This window comes from Cryptosporidium ubiquitum (assembly GCF_001865345.1).
Source record: "Cryptosporidium ubiquitum isolate 39726 chromosome Unknown contig_7, whole genome shotgun sequence".
Classification (NCBI taxonomy): Eukaryota; Apicomplexa; class Conoidasida; order Eucoccidiorida; family Cryptosporidiidae; genus Cryptosporidium; species Cryptosporidium ubiquitum.
In genome coordinates this window covers 150,925-171,788 of record NW_021639830.1, presented here as the reverse complement: position 1 = coordinate 171,788, position 20,864 = coordinate 150,925, and the positions used below count along the sequence as shown (strand labels likewise).

The 20,864-nt window shown below is 31.0% G+C and overlaps 9 protein-coding genes across 9 annotated transcripts; 4 read left to right on the top strand and 5 right to left on the bottom strand.

Annotated features, from left to right (window-relative positions):
* Positions 1-20: 20 nt before the first annotated feature.
* On the bottom strand, positions 21-1,736 carry cubi_00612 (MA3 domain containing protein; the record flags this gene model as incomplete). Its single annotated transcript, XM_029017626.1, has 1 exon — positions 21-1,736. The coding sequence occupies one exon, from the start codon at positions 1,734-1,736 to the stop codon at positions 21-23; it is 1,716 nt and encodes a 571-aa protein (XP_028873424.1).
* Positions 1,737-2,095: 359 nt separating this feature from the next.
* Positions 2,096-7,054, top strand: cubi_00611 (alpha-glucan water dikinase; the record flags this gene model as incomplete). Its single annotated transcript, XM_029017625.1, has 1 exon — positions 2,096-7,054. The coding sequence occupies one exon, from the start codon at positions 2,096-2,098 to the stop codon at positions 7,052-7,054; it is 4,959 nt and encodes a 1,652-aa protein (XP_028873423.1).
* A 27-nt stretch (positions 7,055-7,081) lies between these two features.
* cubi_00610 (uncharacterized protein) lies at positions 7,082-7,597 on the bottom strand (the record flags this gene model as incomplete). Its single annotated transcript, XM_029017624.1, has 1 exon — positions 7,082-7,597. One exon carries the CDS (start codon positions 7,595-7,597, stop codon positions 7,082-7,084), a length of 516 nt encoding a protein of 171 aa, XP_028873422.1.
* Positions 7,598-7,798: 201 nt separating this feature from the next.
* Positions 7,799-12,862, bottom strand: cubi_00609 (uncharacterized protein; the record flags this gene model as incomplete). The annotated part of the gene is made up of 1 exon (XM_029017623.1): positions 7,799-12,862. One exon carries the CDS (start codon positions 12,860-12,862, stop codon positions 7,799-7,801), a length of 5,064 nt encoding a protein of 1,687 aa, XP_028873421.1.
* Positions 12,863-13,028: 166 nt separating this feature from the next.
* Positions 13,029-14,657, bottom strand: cubi_00608 (uncharacterized protein; the record flags this gene model as incomplete). Its single annotated transcript, XM_029017622.1, has 1 exon — positions 13,029-14,657. The coding sequence occupies one exon, from the start codon at positions 14,655-14,657 to the stop codon at positions 13,029-13,031; it is 1,629 nt and encodes a 542-aa protein (XP_028873420.1).
* A 121-nt stretch (positions 14,658-14,778) lies between these two features.
* On the bottom strand, positions 14,779-16,251 carry cubi_00607 (glutamate 5-PUA domain-containing protein; the record flags this gene model as incomplete). The annotated part of the gene is made up of 1 exon (XM_029017621.1): positions 14,779-16,251. The coding sequence occupies one exon, from the start codon at positions 16,249-16,251 to the stop codon at positions 14,779-14,781; it is 1,473 nt and encodes a 490-aa protein (XP_028873419.1).
* Positions 16,252-16,775: 524 nt separating this feature from the next.
* Positions 16,776-17,699, top strand: cubi_00606 (cyclin 6; the record flags this gene model as incomplete). Its single annotated transcript, XM_029017620.1, has 1 exon — positions 16,776-17,699. The coding sequence occupies one exon, from the start codon at positions 16,776-16,778 to the stop codon at positions 17,697-17,699; it is 924 nt and encodes a 307-aa protein (XP_028873418.1).
* A 177-nt stretch (positions 17,700-17,876) lies between these two features.
* On the top strand, positions 17,877-19,556 carry cubi_00605 (PP2C protein phosphatase 2C; the record flags this gene model as incomplete). Its single annotated transcript, XM_029017619.1, has 1 exon — positions 17,877-19,556. The coding sequence occupies one exon, from the start codon at positions 17,877-17,879 to the stop codon at positions 19,554-19,556; it is 1,680 nt and encodes a 559-aa protein (XP_028873417.1).
* A 232-nt stretch (positions 19,557-19,788) lies between these two features.
* On the top strand, positions 19,789-20,844 carry cubi_00604 (uncharacterized protein; the record flags this gene model as incomplete). Its single annotated transcript, XM_029017618.1, has 1 exon — positions 19,789-20,844. One exon carries the CDS (start codon positions 19,789-19,791, stop codon positions 20,842-20,844), a length of 1,056 nt encoding a protein of 351 aa, XP_028873416.1.
* Positions 20,845-20,864: the final 20 nt, after the last annotated feature.

The window sequence follows — 20,864 nt, the reverse complement described above, 5'->3', positions numbered from 1 at the left end:
CTAGTCACAGTGAATTGTTACTACATTGTTTTCCAATCAAATGGAAGCAAAGCACGCTCTATTGCTTTTGATACAAAAACTGAAAAAAGCTCTTTTGTGCGTGGGCTTATTGATGCAAGATCAGGCGTCGTATCTATATATATATGGAAACCTTCCATAATTGCCTCCTCATCAAGAAATCCCTGGCTCAACAAATATTCCAATAAAGATATGCCTCCTCTCATTTCTCGATCACAAAATTCCAAGAAGCTATTATTCGGCTGATTACCGATATTAGAATGATCAAATAACAGATCATCAGAACCAGATAATATTTTCTCGATGAAATGTAGAATAATATACTTAACTAAATATTTCTTATTAGTTTGGGTTAAGGGTAGTGAATAAAGTGTCTTGATACATTTCCTTTTGTCAAGACAAATAGAATATTCATTTAATACTTCACTAACCTTCATTTTAATTATCATATCTTCCTTCTCCTCCCCGTTTTGCAACCAAATATTTTGTGTCTGATACCTCAATAAATTCCTTGGTTTGTTGCGTAGAAACTGCTCTGACATATTTAATGCCTGAGTACCGCCAGGACCTCCCATGTGAAGGATTGAATTAACTGTTATAAAAGAAGGCGGAAGGAGTTCGTCTACAATGCATCTTGTTATAAATTTTGTTGTTAGATCACATGCATTAAGTACGTCTAATGACAAATCGTCTAGGTTCCCAAGAAGCCTCATAAAACCTATTGAGATATCAACTGAATTAATTATCGAAGGCGATAATAGATTCAAACCATTAGAAACCAATTCTCTTTGTAGATTATTTCGACTCATCGATGCAATTACAATATTTTTTACAAACTCATGATTAAAGCATAGTGTTGAGGGAACTAGATCGTTTTCACTGGCTTTATCTGCGAACGAATTAGACGTCCAGTCAATACCGTTCCAAAATGCCGTTCTATAGGCAGCCAAATGAGCATCTGAAATTATTTTTTCGACCTCAGCAACATTGAATCCCGAAGAAAAAAAATCCTCCTCATTTTCAAGTATAAATGATTTGAATTTTCTGAGAGTTTTTAAATGAAGAATCAAACCGTTTATTTCATTTGCACTACAAATTTCCTGTAGATTACTATCTGGTACTCTACGCAACTCAATTAACTTGTTTAAAAAAGCCTCGGGGTATCTACACCTGAAATTGGATGGGATAATACCATCAACTATTGCACAATCTACAAGGCATTCTAATCTTTCTGGAGAATAGGGGGCGTCTAAACATATATCATCTATAGACTGGATAAGTTTTTCAAGCCCATCTTCGATTTGTTGTTGAGTAATTAAGTGAGAGTCTTTCAATATTGTTAGTAATGCTGAAACCTGTTGTTGCACGCTCAAACTATAGTCCAAAGCCATTCTGACGGCAATTACAATAACTAAATTGTGTAAAGAAGGGCAAGAAATACACTTTAATCCATTGATAAAATCCTGAGTCTTATAATCTAAAAAATAGTCTTGGCATAAATTTTTTATTCGAATTCTGAACTCTTCAATCGATATTTTACACTCAGCTTCTGCCCCCCTTCCTTGAGGACTCCAGGAAAATGCCTCAACCATCCTCTCTCTCTTTTCCACATCAATAACAGAATAAGATACATTTTCGTCTTCAGATTCACTATTAAATACGGGATCTTTTTTATCCAATATTAAAATTGGAGAACCTATAGGTGATTCGTCCTCCATAATAAAGAACTCACAAATAAGATGATTGCGAACTCTAATATACTAAGTTAATGAAAACCTTAACTTGCTGAGCACAAGTGTGGCACTTTGTGCAAAATTGTTAAATAAGTAAATAAAAAGTTGTAGAAATAATTCCAATACTGTTTTTTTAAAACATTATTTAAATTTAATATCCTCTCAAAAAAGAAGGGACCGCCTGATAATTGTTAATTAAACCGGTTTTTTGAATTTACATGCATGTAAAAATAGTCACTATTTAAATGCATGCACAAGCTGCAGCTTTAAAGTAAATGGAAATGTATATAATTAAGCATGCATTCTCTCAAAAATAGAATAATATCTTGGATATTATAATAGAAATGATTGATGGTAATGGTCTGCAATTATTTCAACTTTACGACTTTAACTGCTCAAATGGAGCAAAAATTCAAGTCAAAATTGAACTGGAAAACAAAAGAAAAACCTTAGCAATTAACTTCTTATACCGCACCGATCATTTTCCTGATTATTCAGTAATACTACATTGGGGTATTGTTCCAAAAAGTAAATCAAAATGGATACAACCTTTAAATTGTCTTTTTTTGTCAAATGGAGCTACTCCAGAAAAAAATGATGATGGAATTTCATGCAAAACCGACTTAATTCTATCAGATAATCGCTCATTTTATTTTTGCAAAATTACGCTTGATCTCTTTCATTTTAAATCCTCACATAAAAATAATTCATTAGATGAAGAAATCAAATATAGCGGAACTGAAAATTGTGAGAACTCACTTAATTGGTTGAATGGAATTAATAAAGAATGGGGAATATCTTTTGTGCTTTATTCGATCCCATGTTACTCTATTAATGATAAATCGGCCCAAATAGAGAAATTATGGATTAAAGATAAGGATAAATGCAATTCTGACTTTTTTATTCCAATTGGAAGTGAATTACTTGTTTTAGAGTGGATGGAACTGATTATTTCTGAGAATAACTTCAGCCAGCAATTTTTCCAGAAAAATGTTAACATTGAATTGGATTCTAAAAATATTTTAACACCTGAACCATCGAATTTGAACAACAAAAGCACCCAATTGATTATTAATGGCTCACACATATATTCATATAATGAATTTACTACCGATAATAATTGTATTTGGGTAATTTCAAGTAAAATTTGTGAAAGGCCACAAAATGAAAAATTATTTGCATTAATAATATATACAAACATTTGCAGTAAAAGCTATGATTCACAAAATAAATTTATGTTCAAAGAATACGAATTAATTCTTCATTTTGGGTTTACGAAAAGTACCGAACAGATCGATTGGGCATCTCCATACAAATATTTGAAAGAACACAATCTAATTTCAAACTTATCGGAGATCGACGAAAGATCTATTGAAGCAAATTTTATTATTATGAAGAAATATTCTAAATGTGAATTAACATTCCCAGTCGAAATTTTGAAACTCTTTAAAGGTTTTGTGTTCGTAGTGAAACTCAAGCCAAAAAAAACTTCAAAGTATCCAATTAAATGGTTAAAGTCAGAAAACAATAAGGATTTTATGTTCAAACTACCATATTGTGAACACCTGATAGAAAAAGAGTGTCTCAATGATCTTTCGGATAAAGATAAAAAAAATGATAAAATTTGGGAATTAAATCTAAAAAGATTTATTAATGAAGCAGAGGGCTCAACTGAAGAATTTTTAAAGAGTAATTTAATCACATTTGAATCTATTATTACGAACAAAATGGTAGATATTTCTGAAGATCTTGGCAAATTACATGCATTGTCCGCGCTCCAAAATGAAAATAGCATAATAAAACTAAGGACCTTTTCAAAAAGAAAACTTGTATTACATTGTGGGTTATTGGAGGTTGCATTGAAAGGTAAAAAAATCTGGAAAAACCTTCCAAACAGTTGTTTACCTTTGGGTTTGATAAAAACAAGTGAAGATTCAACTGAAATTGAAATGCCTGAAATAAATAAAATAAATGATTTAATATTTGAACAAGAAGTTCAAATAAAAATCAATAAAACAGATTCAATAGATTTCGACCGATTCGTTTGTGTTTTTAAAACACTAGATGAAAATGGTCATATTTGCTGGCATAAGGAAGGAGATAAAGATATAGAGATCGCAATTTCCTTTAAAAATAAAGAAAATAATAGAGAGTGGGAGGGAATTTGGTCGGATATAGTTTTTAATATTATTTCAGCAGAAGTTGAATGGGGAAGCATTACTTTGATGCACAGATACAACCTAATGGATCAGATAATTAAAAAGTGGTCGAATGAATTTATAAATGAAACTTATAAACTTATATCTGATTCAAATGAAATATTATGGTATAACTTTGAAACTAACAATCAAAATGATCTTGATGATCAAAATTTGAGAACATTAGATTGCGAAAATGTCAAAGACGCAATACTTCGTGGTGAAGAATTCTGGGCATGGATTATGATTTGGATGAGATTCAACTCCCTTGGAGTATTAGACTGGCAAAGAAACTATAATACAGCTCCGAGGTTGTTAGCTCATTCAGCGGAAACAGCTTCTTTAACTGTAATATCAAAATGGGTAGAGATGCCCAAATACAGATGCCAAATCAGGTTAATAATCCAATCAATTATTAGAGGTGGATCCCGAGGGCAAGAAGTTAGAGATAGGATACTGCATATCATGCATAAGAATCATATTCCAGAAAATCATGGAACTTTTTATGAACAATGGCATCAAAAATTACACAATAATACAACTCCCGATGATGTTGGAATATGTCGCTCAATCATCGGCTACCTTAGAAGTAATGGTAATGAAGAAGTTTTTTCAAAAATACTTCATGAAGAAGGATTATCTTGGGAAAGGATCAGATCCTATGACCGTCCTATTACTGCAAAGCCTTACATTCCACCTTTTATGGATGTTAATGCACTTGCATTTGATTTTGAACAATATCTGGAGGTTCTAGTAGACGTTCACGAAGCATTAAACCTACAAAGATCATTTCACTATTCTAGGGAATATTTGGATGAAAAATCACAAAATATCTGTGCTTCCGTAATATTTGGGGAGAGCAAAAGGTTTGATAATACTATTGACCTGAATGTTCTACATGATCGCTTAATGTCTGTAAATAAAGCCAGAGAAGAGATATTAAACTTAATTTATAACTCGTATGTTGGGAAATCATCGTCTTCAAATAACTGCAATTATCATGCGATTAAAGAAATCATGTACTTAGATTTAGGCTTGGAAAACTTACAGTGCATGTTTATACAAACAATCTGCACCATAAAAAATAACTATGATAACATAATGCATTTGGTTGATGAAATGAATTCCTTTATATGGATATTATTTGGGCATGACCCTTGTAACAAGGAATTGGAAGCAATATTTTTTGATTGGAAAGAATTCAAAAAAATTAATCAATCGACAAACAACTATATTCTAATTTTGAAAAGCTTAATAGATAGGCTACAGCTTTTTATTGGTTCAATCATGGATAAAATTTTTTCAATATGGGACCCAAAAGTTACTTTTTTTGGAACAAATATTGGTTTATGTAAAAATGATCCAATAATTAAGAATTTTATGGACGAGATTTTGCGTTCTACACTATTTTCCACAATCTCACTCCAAATCAAACGAATAAATAAATACTTATTAAACAACACAGATCCTAATGAACTAAATGATTGGCAGTTTATTAGTTATAATCCTAAATGGAGGGATGGCCAAATCTTTACTGGAGTTTTTAAGAATTTGAATAAAATTACAGATCTTATTGAAGATCCATATAAAAAAATAGTGTCTTGTTCAAATATTTCTGGAGAAGAAGATATTCCAATGAATGTAATTGGCATAATTTTAACAAATCCTGAAAATTCTCCAGATTTACTTTCACACTTATCTGTTAGAGCAAGGAATATGAATGTGTTACTAGTTGTCTGCCAAAACTCTCATGTTTCAGAATTCATTAATTCAATTGAAGAAAACGAAATAATTGATTTACACATTACAAATGATATGAGGTTAGAGATCAATAAAAACAACGAAATTATAGATAAAAACGAATTAATTGAAACCAAAGCTTTGAATAAAGTGAAGGTTAAACATAAATCAAAATTTTTCGAATTTAAAAATAAGATTAAAGAGTTAAATAAGTGGGTTCTATTGCCAAGTGAAATGGATAACAATAATGTTGGCCAGAAGGCACTAAATCTTGTCAGACTAAAAAAACTAATCGAATCACAAAGCAATAAATTACCTTTTTTCGTGCCAAGCTGTGTTTCTTTGCCTTTTGGTACATTGAATAAATTGATAAAAAATGACACATTTGAAAAAATAAATTCTCAACTAAATATGCTTGAACAATGCAATATTGAGAATCCAAAAATATTTGAAATTCTTGAAAGTATTTGTAATACTATTGAATATGAGATTGAGCCATGTGATAAACTATTGGAAGAATTAATAAATGCAATGAAATTGCTTCTTCAACTAGACTTAGAGAACCTAAGTACTGAGTGTATAAAAAAGATTAATAAAGAAAAGATTTCAAAAAATTCCAAGTCAATGAAATTAATCTGGGAGAAAATTAAAAAAGTATGGATGTCCGTTTATCAGCCCATTTCTTTCTATAACATGAAAAAAATTGGATTATCACTATCAAATGTATATATGTCAATTGCAATTCAAAGGTTAATGAATGCCAAATACGCTTTTGTATTACACAGTAAAAACCCTATTCAAAATAAAAATATTAACTTAACAGAATACGATGAAATGTATGGAGAATTGGTCATTGGACTTGGGGAAACACTAGTTTCGAATACAATTGGAAAATCAATGGGATTTACTGCATTAAGAAAAAAAAACTGTAAAAACTATCAAGATGCACAATTTATTAAAAAAATTAATGTTGTTTCCTTCCCATCGAAATCGATCGCAATGCTCAATCAAATTACTGTTGATAATACAAACTCGATTGACTTCGACAAACTATCAAGTAACTTCATTTTTAGGTCGGATTCTAATGCAGAAGATATTGAAGGGTTTGCCGGAGCAGGGGTATTTCAATCAATCCCATTAATTGATCCTAAAAGTAAATATATAAAATATCTGAGTCAACAAATAATAACAGACTATACTCACAGAAATGAGATATTGAAACAATTGGCAACAATATCATTTTATATTCAAGATGAATTTGATCAGATACCACAGGATATTGAGGGCTGTATAATTGAAGAATGTCAAGAGTTCAATAATAAATCATTTACTATAGCTATTGTACAATCAAGGCCACAGGTTTAGTCACAAAGCCAATTATTTCTGGTTAAACTATTCATTAGGAGAAACAATACTTTTAATATTTTCTTGAATTGAATCCCAAATGATTTTTGTGCCAGTTAAATTCTTTTTTGTTACAAATCGATTTTTTCTAATTTTCAAATCATGAGTTAAAATATGTGTATTGTTCCCTTCAGTTATTACATTATTAATTTTGGTTCTCTGCTCCGAAATAATACTACTGTTCATTTGATTTAAATGAATATTCTCTTTTGACACAATAGCTCCTGTATACAAGGATCTCTTGTTTTTATTAGAAGAAAGTTGTTTATTACTTAACACAAAAGAATTATTTAAAATCGAGTCATGAATAATATTTACGCCCAAACAAATCCTGTTTGTTTCTATTCTTTTTTTAAGACCTTCAATAAAATTTTCTTCAGAATTTGACGGTTTCCCGACGAGTTTTGCGTTTTCAATTCGATTTTCATGCCTTTTCTCTCTCAGAACTAATAGATCATTAATTGAGATTTTTGAAAGAGAAAAAAGCGAAGAATCTTCAATCATATCAAATATAAGAATAGCTTATTAATTGTTGCAAACTTGAATAAGATTTATGAAAGAATTTATTTAGTTATTATTATTTCATTGTACTTCACAACTTTTCTCTTTTTTTCATAAAAATCCATGTAATTTTTGTTCTTTTACCGCAAACTTGGTTATGTTATTGGAAATTGGGAAAAGATTAAAAAAAATCAAGTATACCTTTCAAGAATTAATTGACTGGTAAAACAATGCAGGATACACTGCTCCTATTATAAAAAACAATATTATTGCAAAAATTACGTAAATGATTCTTATTTTCATCCAAATTGGTCTAAACGCATCTTGCCTTTCTTTTAGTTGTAAGAAGTCTTCCCAATTCCTTCCAACTGAGGGAGTAACCAGCTTAGGAAACCTATTTGGCATATCTCTTCCCATACCGACTTTTTTACTATTTGCTTCTGACTGAGGAATTATTTGTATTGTTAGCTGTACAAAGCCAGCATCAAATGATGAATCTACACTTTGAGAGTTCACAAGCGGCAACTCTACATCTTCATCGATAGCTTCCAATGAATTTGCAACATTCATAATATATTTTCTTAAATCCAAATTCACCTCGCCAATAAATTCGTGGTTTCCGAATGAACTATAATGGTAAATTGAAATTTGAAGTAAACAACCACTAATTGGTGTTACAAGATGTGGATAAACAAACCTCCAATTAAACACTGGCTCCCCAGTTCTGCAATTATAATGAACATCAGTCTGTTGTACCCTTGGGTTATTTTTCCCAAATTCAGATCTATATTCAGGGTACTGTTTACAATCCAAGGTCGATTTAAACAAATAATCACCATATTCTAAATTACTTGCAGTTTTTATATCTCTTCCTGCCCAAATAATGACTCTAACTTCTACTTCTGTTGGTATTGGTTCGGAAAGTTCGTACCTTTTTGTAACTGCTGCTTTATTTGAACTCATAATTTCAACCCACATTTGTAACATACCATAGTTTGCATTACTTGTGCAATCCCTATAAAGTGGCCGATATTCTATGGGAATATGATCTTCTCTCATCATCTGACGCCATTCTTTACTATGCCATCTATCATTTAAGTCCATAGCAGTACTTCCGATAAATAAATCATATTCTGGGCCCAACTCCTGACAAACTTCATTATTTATTTCGTTTACAACTAATTCACTGTTTGAGGCTCCGTTAGCATCGGTGTTTTCACCAGACTCATTCTTTTCTTGATTTAATAACCCAAATATTTTGCATGCTAAATAAGGATAAACTCTTTCTTGTATTGCCCAAACCCTAATTTCAAATCTAGATTCAACCGGAAAGTTGACGTTATATTCCTGGCATACATAAAATAGAGGGTTGAATGTTCCCTTGGCCGATGATCTAAAATTTTCTTCCTTAGAGCCATAAACTATTGAAATATAAAATGATTTTATTCTTACATTTTGTTCAAACATATTTAATATTGATAATTTATCTTTAAGTTTTTCAAACAATGTTTTTTTTTCAAGTGATTGTTCATAGAAAGTATTATTGTTAATTGGTGCCACTAGGGCCAATGCAGACAATATATATAGACGAACTCTTACAGGATTGGGGTATACATTCTCACCTTTGATCCTCTTATATAAACTATTTATGTTTATGATATATCTGACCATTTCGTGACTATAACATCTAGAAATTTTATTATTCTCAATTGCTTGTAGTATCTCTTGGGATGTGATATCATCATTCTCTAAATTGCTATTAGCAGGATAATTCTCATTGTTCTTCCTTGAATTAATTTCTTCTATTACTCCAGGCAACGCCAAAAGAACAAAACCTCTTAAGTACCCAAATGTCTTCATCTTCCCTTCGAATCCTTTTTTTCTCATTGGAATTATGGGAACAAAAATATCTGAAAGAAATTCTTCCATTGTTGAATCAATTGATGGGCGTAATGAAACGGTCTTACCAGACGTACTTGTTGTTATTACTCCTCCTGTATCCATCCCAGAGTTCGATGTCATGATTTTCAGGTTATTTCTTTTATCAGTAGTTTCTCCCTCAGCAACAATAATGAAGTGGAATGGGATGTGCAAATTCATCGTGAACATATTCTGTGATATCCTAGGATAATATACATTAGAGACAGTATATGACTTTATCAGAGTAATTGGTACTCCTGCTTGATTTAATCCTTGGCTCATCAAACTTTTTTTTTTTAATTCTTCCATTTCTTCTTGTTGTGTTACTGTAGGGAAAGGGTGAGCTTTTGAATTTGTTTTTTTTTCTTTGTCTTCTTCTATGTCAGCAAGTGCAATACTCGCCAACCCAGAATGTTTAATTAAATTTTTTTTTTTAGATACTCTTGACAATACACTAGTTATTTTTGCAACATCAATATTGTTAGAAAAATCATGCTTTGAAGATATCCAATCATGAGCAGAATCAACATCAGGTATCCATGGTAGAAATGATACTAAAGAAATAACAAACTCACCAACTAGTTTAGAATCATCTACTAGGCCTTCAAATATCCGAATTGTTAGTCTTGGATCAAATAAAGGCGATAAAGGCAGAAAAATATCAAGTGAGATTGTCTTGAAGAATTCGAAATTATAGCCTCTTAGGGTTTTCCAAGATTTATTAAAAAATTCTTTTGTTCCAACAGATGTTATAGACTTCCACTGAACAATTTCTCTGTATGTTGGAATACTGTTGGATGTCTTTGTTCCACTTTCTGAATTTTTCATTAACTTGTCGACGTTTTCTGAGTTATCTGTAGCAGCATCAACTCTTCCAAAAGCACTTACAATGAACTCAATAATTGGACTTTTTATTTCAGTTGAATATGCATTACCTCTTTCATGATTTTCAAGAAAAAAATCACCACTCATTTCCTTTAAAATTCTGTACTTTTCAATCTTTGAGCCAATTATTCCTCTGTTTAGGAATGACAAATCTTCATTTTGAGAAAGTTTCGACTTGATGTTATATTTCATATCTTCTTCAGTCATCATAAATAAATCTTGAAGAAGAGTAGTAGTTATAATCATCTGTACTCTTTTTAATTCCGGAAATAGAGGTTGTGGTGGCACCATTTTTGAATCACAAAGCTTAATAATATCTATACATAGTAAGATATCACCAACATGACTCTTTAGCCTTCCACCACCTTTTAGTTTAATCCAACATGGTTCTAAAGTACTGATGGGTTCGTTGCTTTTATTCCTTCCATTTATACGGTCATAAATGCAAGTACATAATCCAATAAATCTTTTCCCCCAACTATGTCTTGAAAATACACTTACTGTGATAGGTGCAACAGTTGGAAGAGATGTAATGGGGTCAGATTCTACTTTCGCTCTTAAAGATAAACATTCCAAATATGTTGGGTTATTGCTATTAACTTTAACTGAAGAAGTTGTATAGACTCCATTGCATGAAACTACTATATAAGGGTTTGTTCTGTCTTCTCTTCCTGTTTCATAAAGATTTCTACAAGCATAGAGATAACATCTCAGCTCATAATCTATAGACTTTATTGTGTGCCTTTTTGTACGTTTTACTGACGAAACAAATTGTTTGGAGATAGAAATCAAGACAGCACTTGAACTAATACTATACAAGTCAATTTCTTGAATATTATTTATTTCGAAATTTTTTTCGTTTTCAGCCTCTGATAAAGGTTGAAATCGATTGTTATAAGCCCTTTCTTTGTTTTCAATCATATCTATCCACCCCTCTCTTGTTTGTTTTAATGGAACCCAAATAGGTGGCAATGGCTTATTTTCAATATAATGTGGTATATCAGTTATTTTTAACTTGCAATATGCAACTCTTTTAGAGCCATGAGCTATCTCACTACTACTTAATATCCCTTGAGCATCTACCTTATTAATATTTGAATTAGTATGAGTATACACTGATATGATTATGTCCCAAGTATGTTCTTCTTTTGATTGGGATTCAATTTCAATATTTGGAACTCTACCTTGAGTTGACCCATAAACAAAATTGTCCATACTTTTTTGTCTTTTTGATTTATTTAATATGCTATTTTTACAATGATCTGGATTTGGGTCTTGGATTTCACGGGGGACAAATTCAGTTCTTTGTTTATTTGGGCCAACTGACACTTCTACGCATGCATTCTTTCCAAAAATCCCCTTGATTGAATATACATCTGCAATTATATTACATGGCTGAGTAAACAGCTCATCAAGTGGTTGAGCGGCCATCACTTGAGCTGGCATTAATTGATCTTTACTTCTTAATAGCTCAGTTTTCAAGGAAATTAATATCCTTCCTAAATAAATATCACTTTGAGAAGAAACATTTTCAGTAAAGAAAATATCGTTATTCGAATATCTAGTTCCAAGTTCTATGTTAAACGCAGAGCTTCCATAAAAGTTATACCATCTTACAGGGATGGTTGTAGATCTAACTCTTGCAAATGAAAACTTGCCTTGAGTGATCACAGTTGGTGGTTTTGTTGAGTCATCCCATAACTTTAATATGATAATGTCTTCGACAATCGGTACAACAACAGGAAACCTAAAACACTCATTAAAATTATGGTCTAGTACACCACGGGCAATAGTTGATTGCATACTACAACCACTAAATTCTATTGTTACAAAAGGGTCCCTTAGCCCTTTTTTGAATAATAAATCCTCAACTCTGTAAATTGTTACGTACAAATTATACATTTGTTTTTCTCTTTCTAAAGTTGAAAATTCTTTGCTCATATCGTGACTTCCTACAATTTGATTTAAGAAATCAACTTGATTAGTCTGAAAATTATCTTCTTCCGCATTCATTAATTCTAATACATCACTTGTCGGAGGGGTATCATTTGGACCACATGCATAAACAGTTAAATATAGTAGGCCTTTTGGAAAAGTGTCATTAATCTCAGTAATATTGAAGTGCCTTTTTAAAAAGTGGTTTTTTCTCTGCTTAAGTGTTTTTAATTGTATTGAGCATTGACCAATAATATCGTTTTTCCAAAATGAATTAGCGGATTGTACCTCAAAAGTAATAAATGACATATCCCATTCCGAATCAGTTAAGAATATATCATTCCATGAATGAGATTCATCCCATTGAGTTGCAATTAACTTGTTATACTTAATTTTAGTCCTGTATTCTCTTCCACAACACCTAACTACAACCAGTGGGTTTATTGGAGCTTGGTTAGGAGTAATAAACCCCTTCCCGGCATGAATAGTAAATCCAACAACATATTTTGATCTTAATTCTCTAACCATTTATATTTGGGAAAATCAATTAAAATGTTTTTTCTTTAATAATTCATCCACGTAATGCATGCGCACTACGGTACTATGATCTAAACCGCCTAAAAATCTATTATAAATTTAGAGTAAATAGAGGCTGGCAAAAGTTACAAGAGGATTATTAAATAATCAATAAAAATTAAAAAATTTTATCTATCATTTTTAATATAACTTTTGTGCTCGGTCTAAGACGAGGGTCTGGTTGAAGGCACATTTCAATTATTTTTTTTATTTGAGGGTGAATGTTAGTAGGTATATTAGGAATATATTTGTTTTCTCTCACCGCATTCACTAGTTTTGAGTAAATCTGGTTAGAATTGTCTGTAAAATCTACGATATATTCGAAAGGATTTGAGCTCCCAAAGAACTCCTGTAATACGCATCCCAAAGACCAAATATCCCATTTCTCATTATATTGGGAAACACTTTGTATCGATATGTGATTCCCCATTGGATCTGCATTTAATAATTCTATTGGAGAGTAAAGCCAGGTTGCACCCGACAACCTTCTTTTGTTTCCTGACCCAAATTCTTCCGCATCTCCAAAATCACACAGATAAATATTCCAGTTAACATTATCAATTATAATATTTTCTGGTTTAATATCTCTATGGATAATTATTCCTTTTCCCTTCATTGGTGTATGTAAAAAATCTAAAGCTCCAATTAGTTGCTTAATCATTTTAATAGCTTTTTCTCTGGGAATGTTGTACTTGAGTTTATATTTAAGTGAATGCAAATCACAACCTTGAATTAATTCGGTTATTAACCATATATGCTTATTAGGCAGTATTATGCCACCTTTAAAACCAATGATATTTGGATGATTAATTTTTGCCAATATCTTCCATTCTCTTAAAATTCGATCAGTAACTCCAAATGGATCAGATCTCATTGTGCAAAGGTTTGGAACTTTAACTGCGACATCACAATTGTCATATCTGCCTTTATAAACTCTTCCGAAACTGCCTTCTTCAATAATATGGAGTTTGGGATCCATATATTTAAAGTTAGTTCCAAAAGCATAAAATGTCAGCATTTCAATTTTTGCTTTAGTGTTTTGTATAGTACGGTCATGGCACGCAGATAAAAGAAGCATGTTCAAATTAATCCAATCATTCTGTAGTTTCCTTCTACTTTCAGGTGTTTTATCTCTAGAGTTGTTTAGAATTGGTATGAATTGTTTTTTATTTGATACAGAGAAATTCTCTCTATATGTTAATAACTCACTATTTCTTTTTTCAGTGGATTTAAGATCAAGTGTAGGAATTACGTATTTTCCCTTATTAACATGGTTTTTGGAGTAATTTTTTTCAAGTTCGTTTTTATTTTTTAGTATATAGAGTTTATTAACCGGAGAAGTTACTTCTGTTTTATTTTTCAAAAAAAAATTAGTTTTAAAATTAAATCTTTGATTTAGATTGAACCAAAAATTTGAATTACAACCATCAATAGACTGCTGTTGCGTTTTTTCCGGATAGTTCTTATACTTGAAGGCTATAGGTTTTAATTCATTACTTAGTTTTCTATATTTAAAAAATCCTCTATTATCCTGAAGATTGGATCTTGAATTTATACAGTCTTTCAGGGGATAGTTATTTAACTGTTGGTTTCTTTGATTATAACATAATTTATTCAAGTTATTTGATGGTAATTTCTTTAGTTGGCGGCTTTTCTTTTCTTTTTCATGTTCAATTACCACAGAATAGTCACATATCTTTTCATAAATGTTTTCAAACAAACATTTAGAAAAATTTAAAAAATCCATTTTTTTTTCTAGTTAAAAGATAAGAATTGAGGATTTGATTTAACACACATGTGCACACACCTTTCCATACGCACCAATAAATTGTTTAAAGATTACTGAAAAAGTTATTTTTCAATTTTGTTCAGAGTTTTATTATATTCGACCTATCAGAAACTATTCCTCGAGAATCCAATCCTAATAACTCAGTTATTTCACAAGTTTTTTTACCCATTATTTTTTTAAGTAGTTCAGAATTAAAGTTTGAAATGCACCTTGCAATTTCTCTTTCATCATTATCTCCATCACAAATAATGGAAACAACATCTCCTGTTTCAAATTTACCTTTCACACTAACAACTCCCACGGAAAAAAGCGATTTTGAGTCAGAAGTAACTGATTTGATTGCTCCTCTATCCAGAAATATTTTCCCAGAAATGGGCAAGCTCATTATCCATCTTTTGTGATTTTTCATAGACTGCGTTAAAGTTTGCCTGGTAAAAATGGTACCTATATACTCTCCTTGATATAGCTCTTCTAAAGCACATGTTATTATGTCATTATTTGCTGGGGCTGATTCCGTAGTTTCTTCGATCAAGCTGCTGTCAATAATGGAGGAGTAGGAAAGTTCGAAACATGTTTTTGTATCAGTAAAACTTTCAATACTGCTATAATCTGTGTTCAAGTTATGACTATTACATTTACTGATCCTTTCTAAATCATGATCTTCACTTTTAGAACAAAAATACGAACTTATCGCATTATTATTTTGAGCTGTATTAATTTTGAAATCTATTGAATCTACTAGTTGCAACAATCTGTTGGGGTATGATCCATTTACTAAAAATGTTGAAATTCCTGCTGCAGCCGCAACTCTCGCTGCAAAAATTTTTGTTCTCATACCCCCAGTTCCAGAACTAGTGCCATAATTTTCATTTGAAACGTCATTTTCCATATGTATTATTGAATCAATATTATTCACTTTTAATATTGGAACAGCATCTTTGTGAAACCTAGGATTTTTTGTAAATAATGCATCAACGTCAGTAGCGAGCATTAACCAATCTGCAGATATTGCGATTGCACAATAAGCTGCAAGCGTGTCATTATCACCAAAGTGGAGGTCTGTAGTTGTTACGGAATCATTCTCATTTATTATGGGGACAACATTCCAATGAATTAGATCCAATAAAGTGTTTTTAAAATCAATAAATCTATCCTTATTTACAAAGTCTGATCTAGTCATTAATAGCTGAGCAACCTTGGCGCCTCTCATGGAAAAAAAGTCTTCATAAACTCTCATCAGTAATGGTTGACCAATAGCTGCAATTGCGTGCTTCAAGTGAAGCTTATTTGGCTTTTCTCTAATATTCATATGAAGTAGGCCAGCTCCTACAGCGCCTGAAGATACCAATACAACTCTGCAACCCTTATCCATTAAATCGCAGATAGTTTCCACTAGTGCACCAATATTTGAAACCGAAAGTTTCCCAGTTCTACTATTTGTTAGAGTCGATGTTCCAACCTTTAAAACTATCAATGGCCCAGACCTTTCTCTTCTGATTAGCTGCGGCCCAGGATCATTATTCTCTATTATACACATGCCAGATTTAGCCATAGATTTGAACTGATTTTGTAAAGTAATTTATTGAAAATTGAGAAAATATTTATTTCCACATTATTCGCTATAAATGCACCCGTTTTCCACATTGAATGCTTTATTAGGTTAATTATTATTAGGAGCTCATAATCTATTTGATAGTAATAATTTAAACAATATTGCTTTAAAGTTTTCAAATGCCATTAAAATAAATATCGAAAATTCAATTTGATTACTATACCAAAAAGAAAAATGAAATTTAGTGAAGGTTTTATAATGGAGTCGCAAAAATTTTGCATAATAGAAAATTTATATGAATCACATTTAATTATTTTGTTTACATTGTAAATATTAGTTGTTTGTGATAAAACAATTTTTTTTTGCGCGAATAGGCCTAACTTTGTTACAATAATCAAAACTTATTGAATTATTACGTTAATTCAATGAATTTATGCTTTCATGGCTGAGAACTAGATTTTAAATCCCGGGAAAATCTTTTTGGGATTTTTTAATTGATTAAGTTGCTAATATTTATATGAGCTATGGAAGGTTATTCTGAAATTAATATTCCGAAAGAATCTTCACTTAAATTAAACAATTTTAAACGTTTCTCGGATGGTAATAATCTATGCTCTAATCACTTATTGTTTAGAAAAATAATGAATAATGACATGAATGGCCTTAAAAAGTTCAAATGTAGCACATCGAATGATTTATTTAAGGGAGATGTAAATTTCTTATTAAAAATTATAAACGCTAAACACAATACTTACACTATTTTAGACACAATAAGGTTAAGCGATTTAGTTGAAAATTATCGAATTTTTGAAAACGTAGAAATCGATGAAGGATCTAATAATTTTAATTTACTACATTTTTCCCCTAACAATTATACTGAAAATAAAATATTTAATATTCATGACTCGGTTTTGATGGATGGATATTCCTTTGGTAAGACAATGAGTGATATTATGCTTATTTTGCAATATTTGCCTACAAGAGAAGCTAATAGTCAATTCTGTACTTTATTCGATTCTAAAGTTAAGCCACCAATTTCTATAAAAGATTATTTTGTGAGACTTTCTGAGTTTTTCCTATGCAGCCCATCTTTATTCGTGTTAATGTTCATATATATCAAAAGAATAATTGACAATAATCCTTCATATATTTTTGATTTGAAAAGCGCTCATCGTCTAATGCTAGCAACTTTGGTAATTTCAGTTAAATTATATGACGACAAGCTACTACCAAATACCCACTATGCACATGTCGGAGGCGTTTCAGAATCCGAATTATCTAGACTAGAGGTAGATGCTCTACTACTTATGGATTTTAAATTGAAAGTAACATTAGAGGAGTTTGTCTTCTTTTCTTATTCATTAAGATTATTAGGAGAAGTAATTAAAAGGCATGGTATAACTCTTGGAGATTCAAATACTAATGTAAATAGTACTTATCGTGAATAATTTAATTTTGAATTGCATCTACATCTATTAATTCTTTTTTATATTTGGTCTCCCCCCTTTTTTTAGTCTAATAATCGACCTCGTTGCCGTTTTGTCTTGTGTGAACAAGTCATTTAAGTCAATGAGGTAAATTATTTGAGCGAAAATGGATTATTTTTAAGTTAATATTATAATTGAATGGTACATATGTACAATTATTCGAATCAGAGTATTTCCTGTAAAGGGAAGCTAGCATTATCAGGTGGGCATCTTTCAACTTTGTGCACAAAAAATTCTGCCCCATCCCCTAGCTATATTATTGGGCCAAGCAAGCAATCTGCAACCATAAGTGGACGGAATAGATTAAATTCTAGTTTAGGGCCTCCACTAACTAATTTTGCAAGTTTTATCCATAGAAGAGCAGGTAGAATTTCTAGATCTCCTAGTCCAGTAAGAGGAAATATAAATTCAAAAGAAAACCAAAACTCGAAGGTAGAATTGAGCACTGAAAAATCATCTAAAGAACTATCAAAAGATGTTAAACCATTATTAAGTTTTGGCGGACAAATTGGAAATGCAGAACATGAGCATTTCTGTGGATCATTTTACAATGGAATCAAAGCAGCTAAACAAATAGGTGAGTCTGCGATCTGCAACGAAAAAAGTATATACGAGGAAAATAGGGAATTAAAAAAACAAATATCTGAATTAAAGGAAGCAATAATATGTAAAGAGGGAGAAAACCAAATGTTAAGGTTAAAGTTGGAATTATTTTACAAGGAAATAATAAAATTTTCTAGTGTTTCATTACAAGGAAGAGAATCTCTTCCACCACTGAAAGTTAAAACTAGGAATAAAGAAAGCACCAATAAACAAGTGGATGAAGATTTATTTGATTTTTATGTTTGCGGAGACTATTCTAATGACGAGAATGAGGTTTTTTCCAAGAAGAAATGTATTTGGAAACCAAGTGAAGAATTAGCGAGAAAATTTCTTAAACAAATGAAAATTAACTTTATCTGCGTTAAAGGCAAAAGGATAAATAGAACTATGGTAAATCAAGATGATTTTTGTATTGTAAAACTAACTAATAACAGCTTAATTATTGGTGTTTTTGACGGACATGGGCGTTACGGGCATAAAGTTGCTGCGATTGTAAGGCAAAGGGTCGTAAAGGGAATTCAAAATATTTTTTTTGGGAAGGGCTTCCAACTCGAGGAAAATGACAAAATTTCAAATGTTTCTCGTGATAATAATTTCAATTCAGTACAAAAAACTAGCCAGGAAAAGATCAATATCTCCATTTTTAAAATATTTGAAAGTATTCAAAATTATTTAGAAAAAGAAGGATCTTTTGGAACTTCTGGGACAAGTGTTACTTTTACGATTATTAACTCTGACAGTATAATTATGGTGCAGTTGGGGAGTTCAGGTGGCATTATAATTGATTCAAAAACAGGAAATAAAATTTATTCTACTCCCAGGCACGACTTAAGTAATTTGCAGGAAAAAGAGAGAATAATTGGTAATGGGGCAATTGTCAACGAAAATAACAGGTTTTCATTAAATCGTATAGAAGAAAAAAAACTTTTTTCCATAACAAGAAGTCTGGGAGATTTAGATGGTAAGGCTCTAGGGATTTTGAACAAACCTGAGGTATGGGAAATGAAAATAGAAAAAGGGAATTCTGTGAAAATTATTCTAGCAACTGATGGGTTTCTTAAGTATTCGGACGAGATAAAAATGGATTATAACCAGCTTTGTATTGAAAAGGAGCTTGACTCAGCAGTAAAAAAATGTCAAGGTTTTTGGTTAAATTCTACAAATAATACATCTGTTGACGACATTACAGTAGTTTCGTGTAATATCTTGAATTAGTCCGAATTATTCAAATTTGGAAATAAAATTTCTGCTATTATCTTAATTTTTTTTGCTTTGTTTATTGCGCCCAATTAGTTATTACTGTATATTTAGAAGATGGAATCATAAATTTCAAATTATTTATGCCTTTTTTATGATCTATGGTCAAATATCCGAGAAATCATCGAACAGAAATCTGAAAATTGCTCTTCATTATTAATCGATTAAAAAAGTAAATTATTGTGTAATCATGTTTTTTCTAACTCCACTTCTTTCAGTTTTCTCATATTTTTGTTTGCACTATTTATGGAAATATATTGAAAATGAATTTGGAATTTTCACATCGTTCTTTTCTATTTCAATTATTATACTTACTTCTTATGGAGCGTATGTTTATTTTAAGAATTCACTATACACTGAAATTGATTTGGGAATATTTGCGAATAGAAATGAACTTATCAATGAGCTGAATAATGATTTAATGCTCGGTGTTTTTGAAAGGTATAATAAAGAAAGAGAGAATTATTTGAATGGCGATTTAATTTTTCTTAAAGAAGGAGAACGTGATTCTGATGAAAATAATATAAATCAATTTATATATCGTCAAAATGAAAGATATTTTAATGAAGCGGAGAATATTGATGCAGCAGTTCAAGACTCTAATTTATCATTTTTTGGTTTAAGTATAAACTCACCGAAGAGGAGCGAACAATTATTCCAAGATAATAATTGTTTTACTTTGAGTAACTCACATGAAATTTGCAGCCCTTCAGTATTAGCAGATACTTTTATTCAAGCGGCGACCATTGCTAAAAACTCTCAAAGTGAACACTTCCGTGGAATTCTCGACAATATTCAATTACAAAACTTGAATAATTTAACAGGAAGTGTTGCGAACACAACAATTAAAACTACAGAAACAAAAAACTTTAATTCGCGGCTGCTCGGTTCAGTTGGATATTCTTTTCATTCGAATATAAAATTTGCTAGAAGTAGATTTGAAAATTATATATCTTCGTTGCAATGCAAAATTACAAATAAGAAAGTAAGAAATTCATTACCCGGAAGACTTCTTTCTAGCACATCAATTCCAGATAGTGGCATTAAGAAAAATACAAAAATAAGTACATATAAGCATTCTTCAATTCCTAGTAATTTAATTGAATCTTTAGATGAAAAATCTACTAAAGGTAAAGGAAATAGTTCCACACCAACAAGAAAAATTTATAGTAGTTTTTTATCTCCGTTGCCAACATCAAAACCATCGCCAATCTTATTACTTACAGGCAAAAATAAGAATGAGTGATTATATATACATTTATGTAC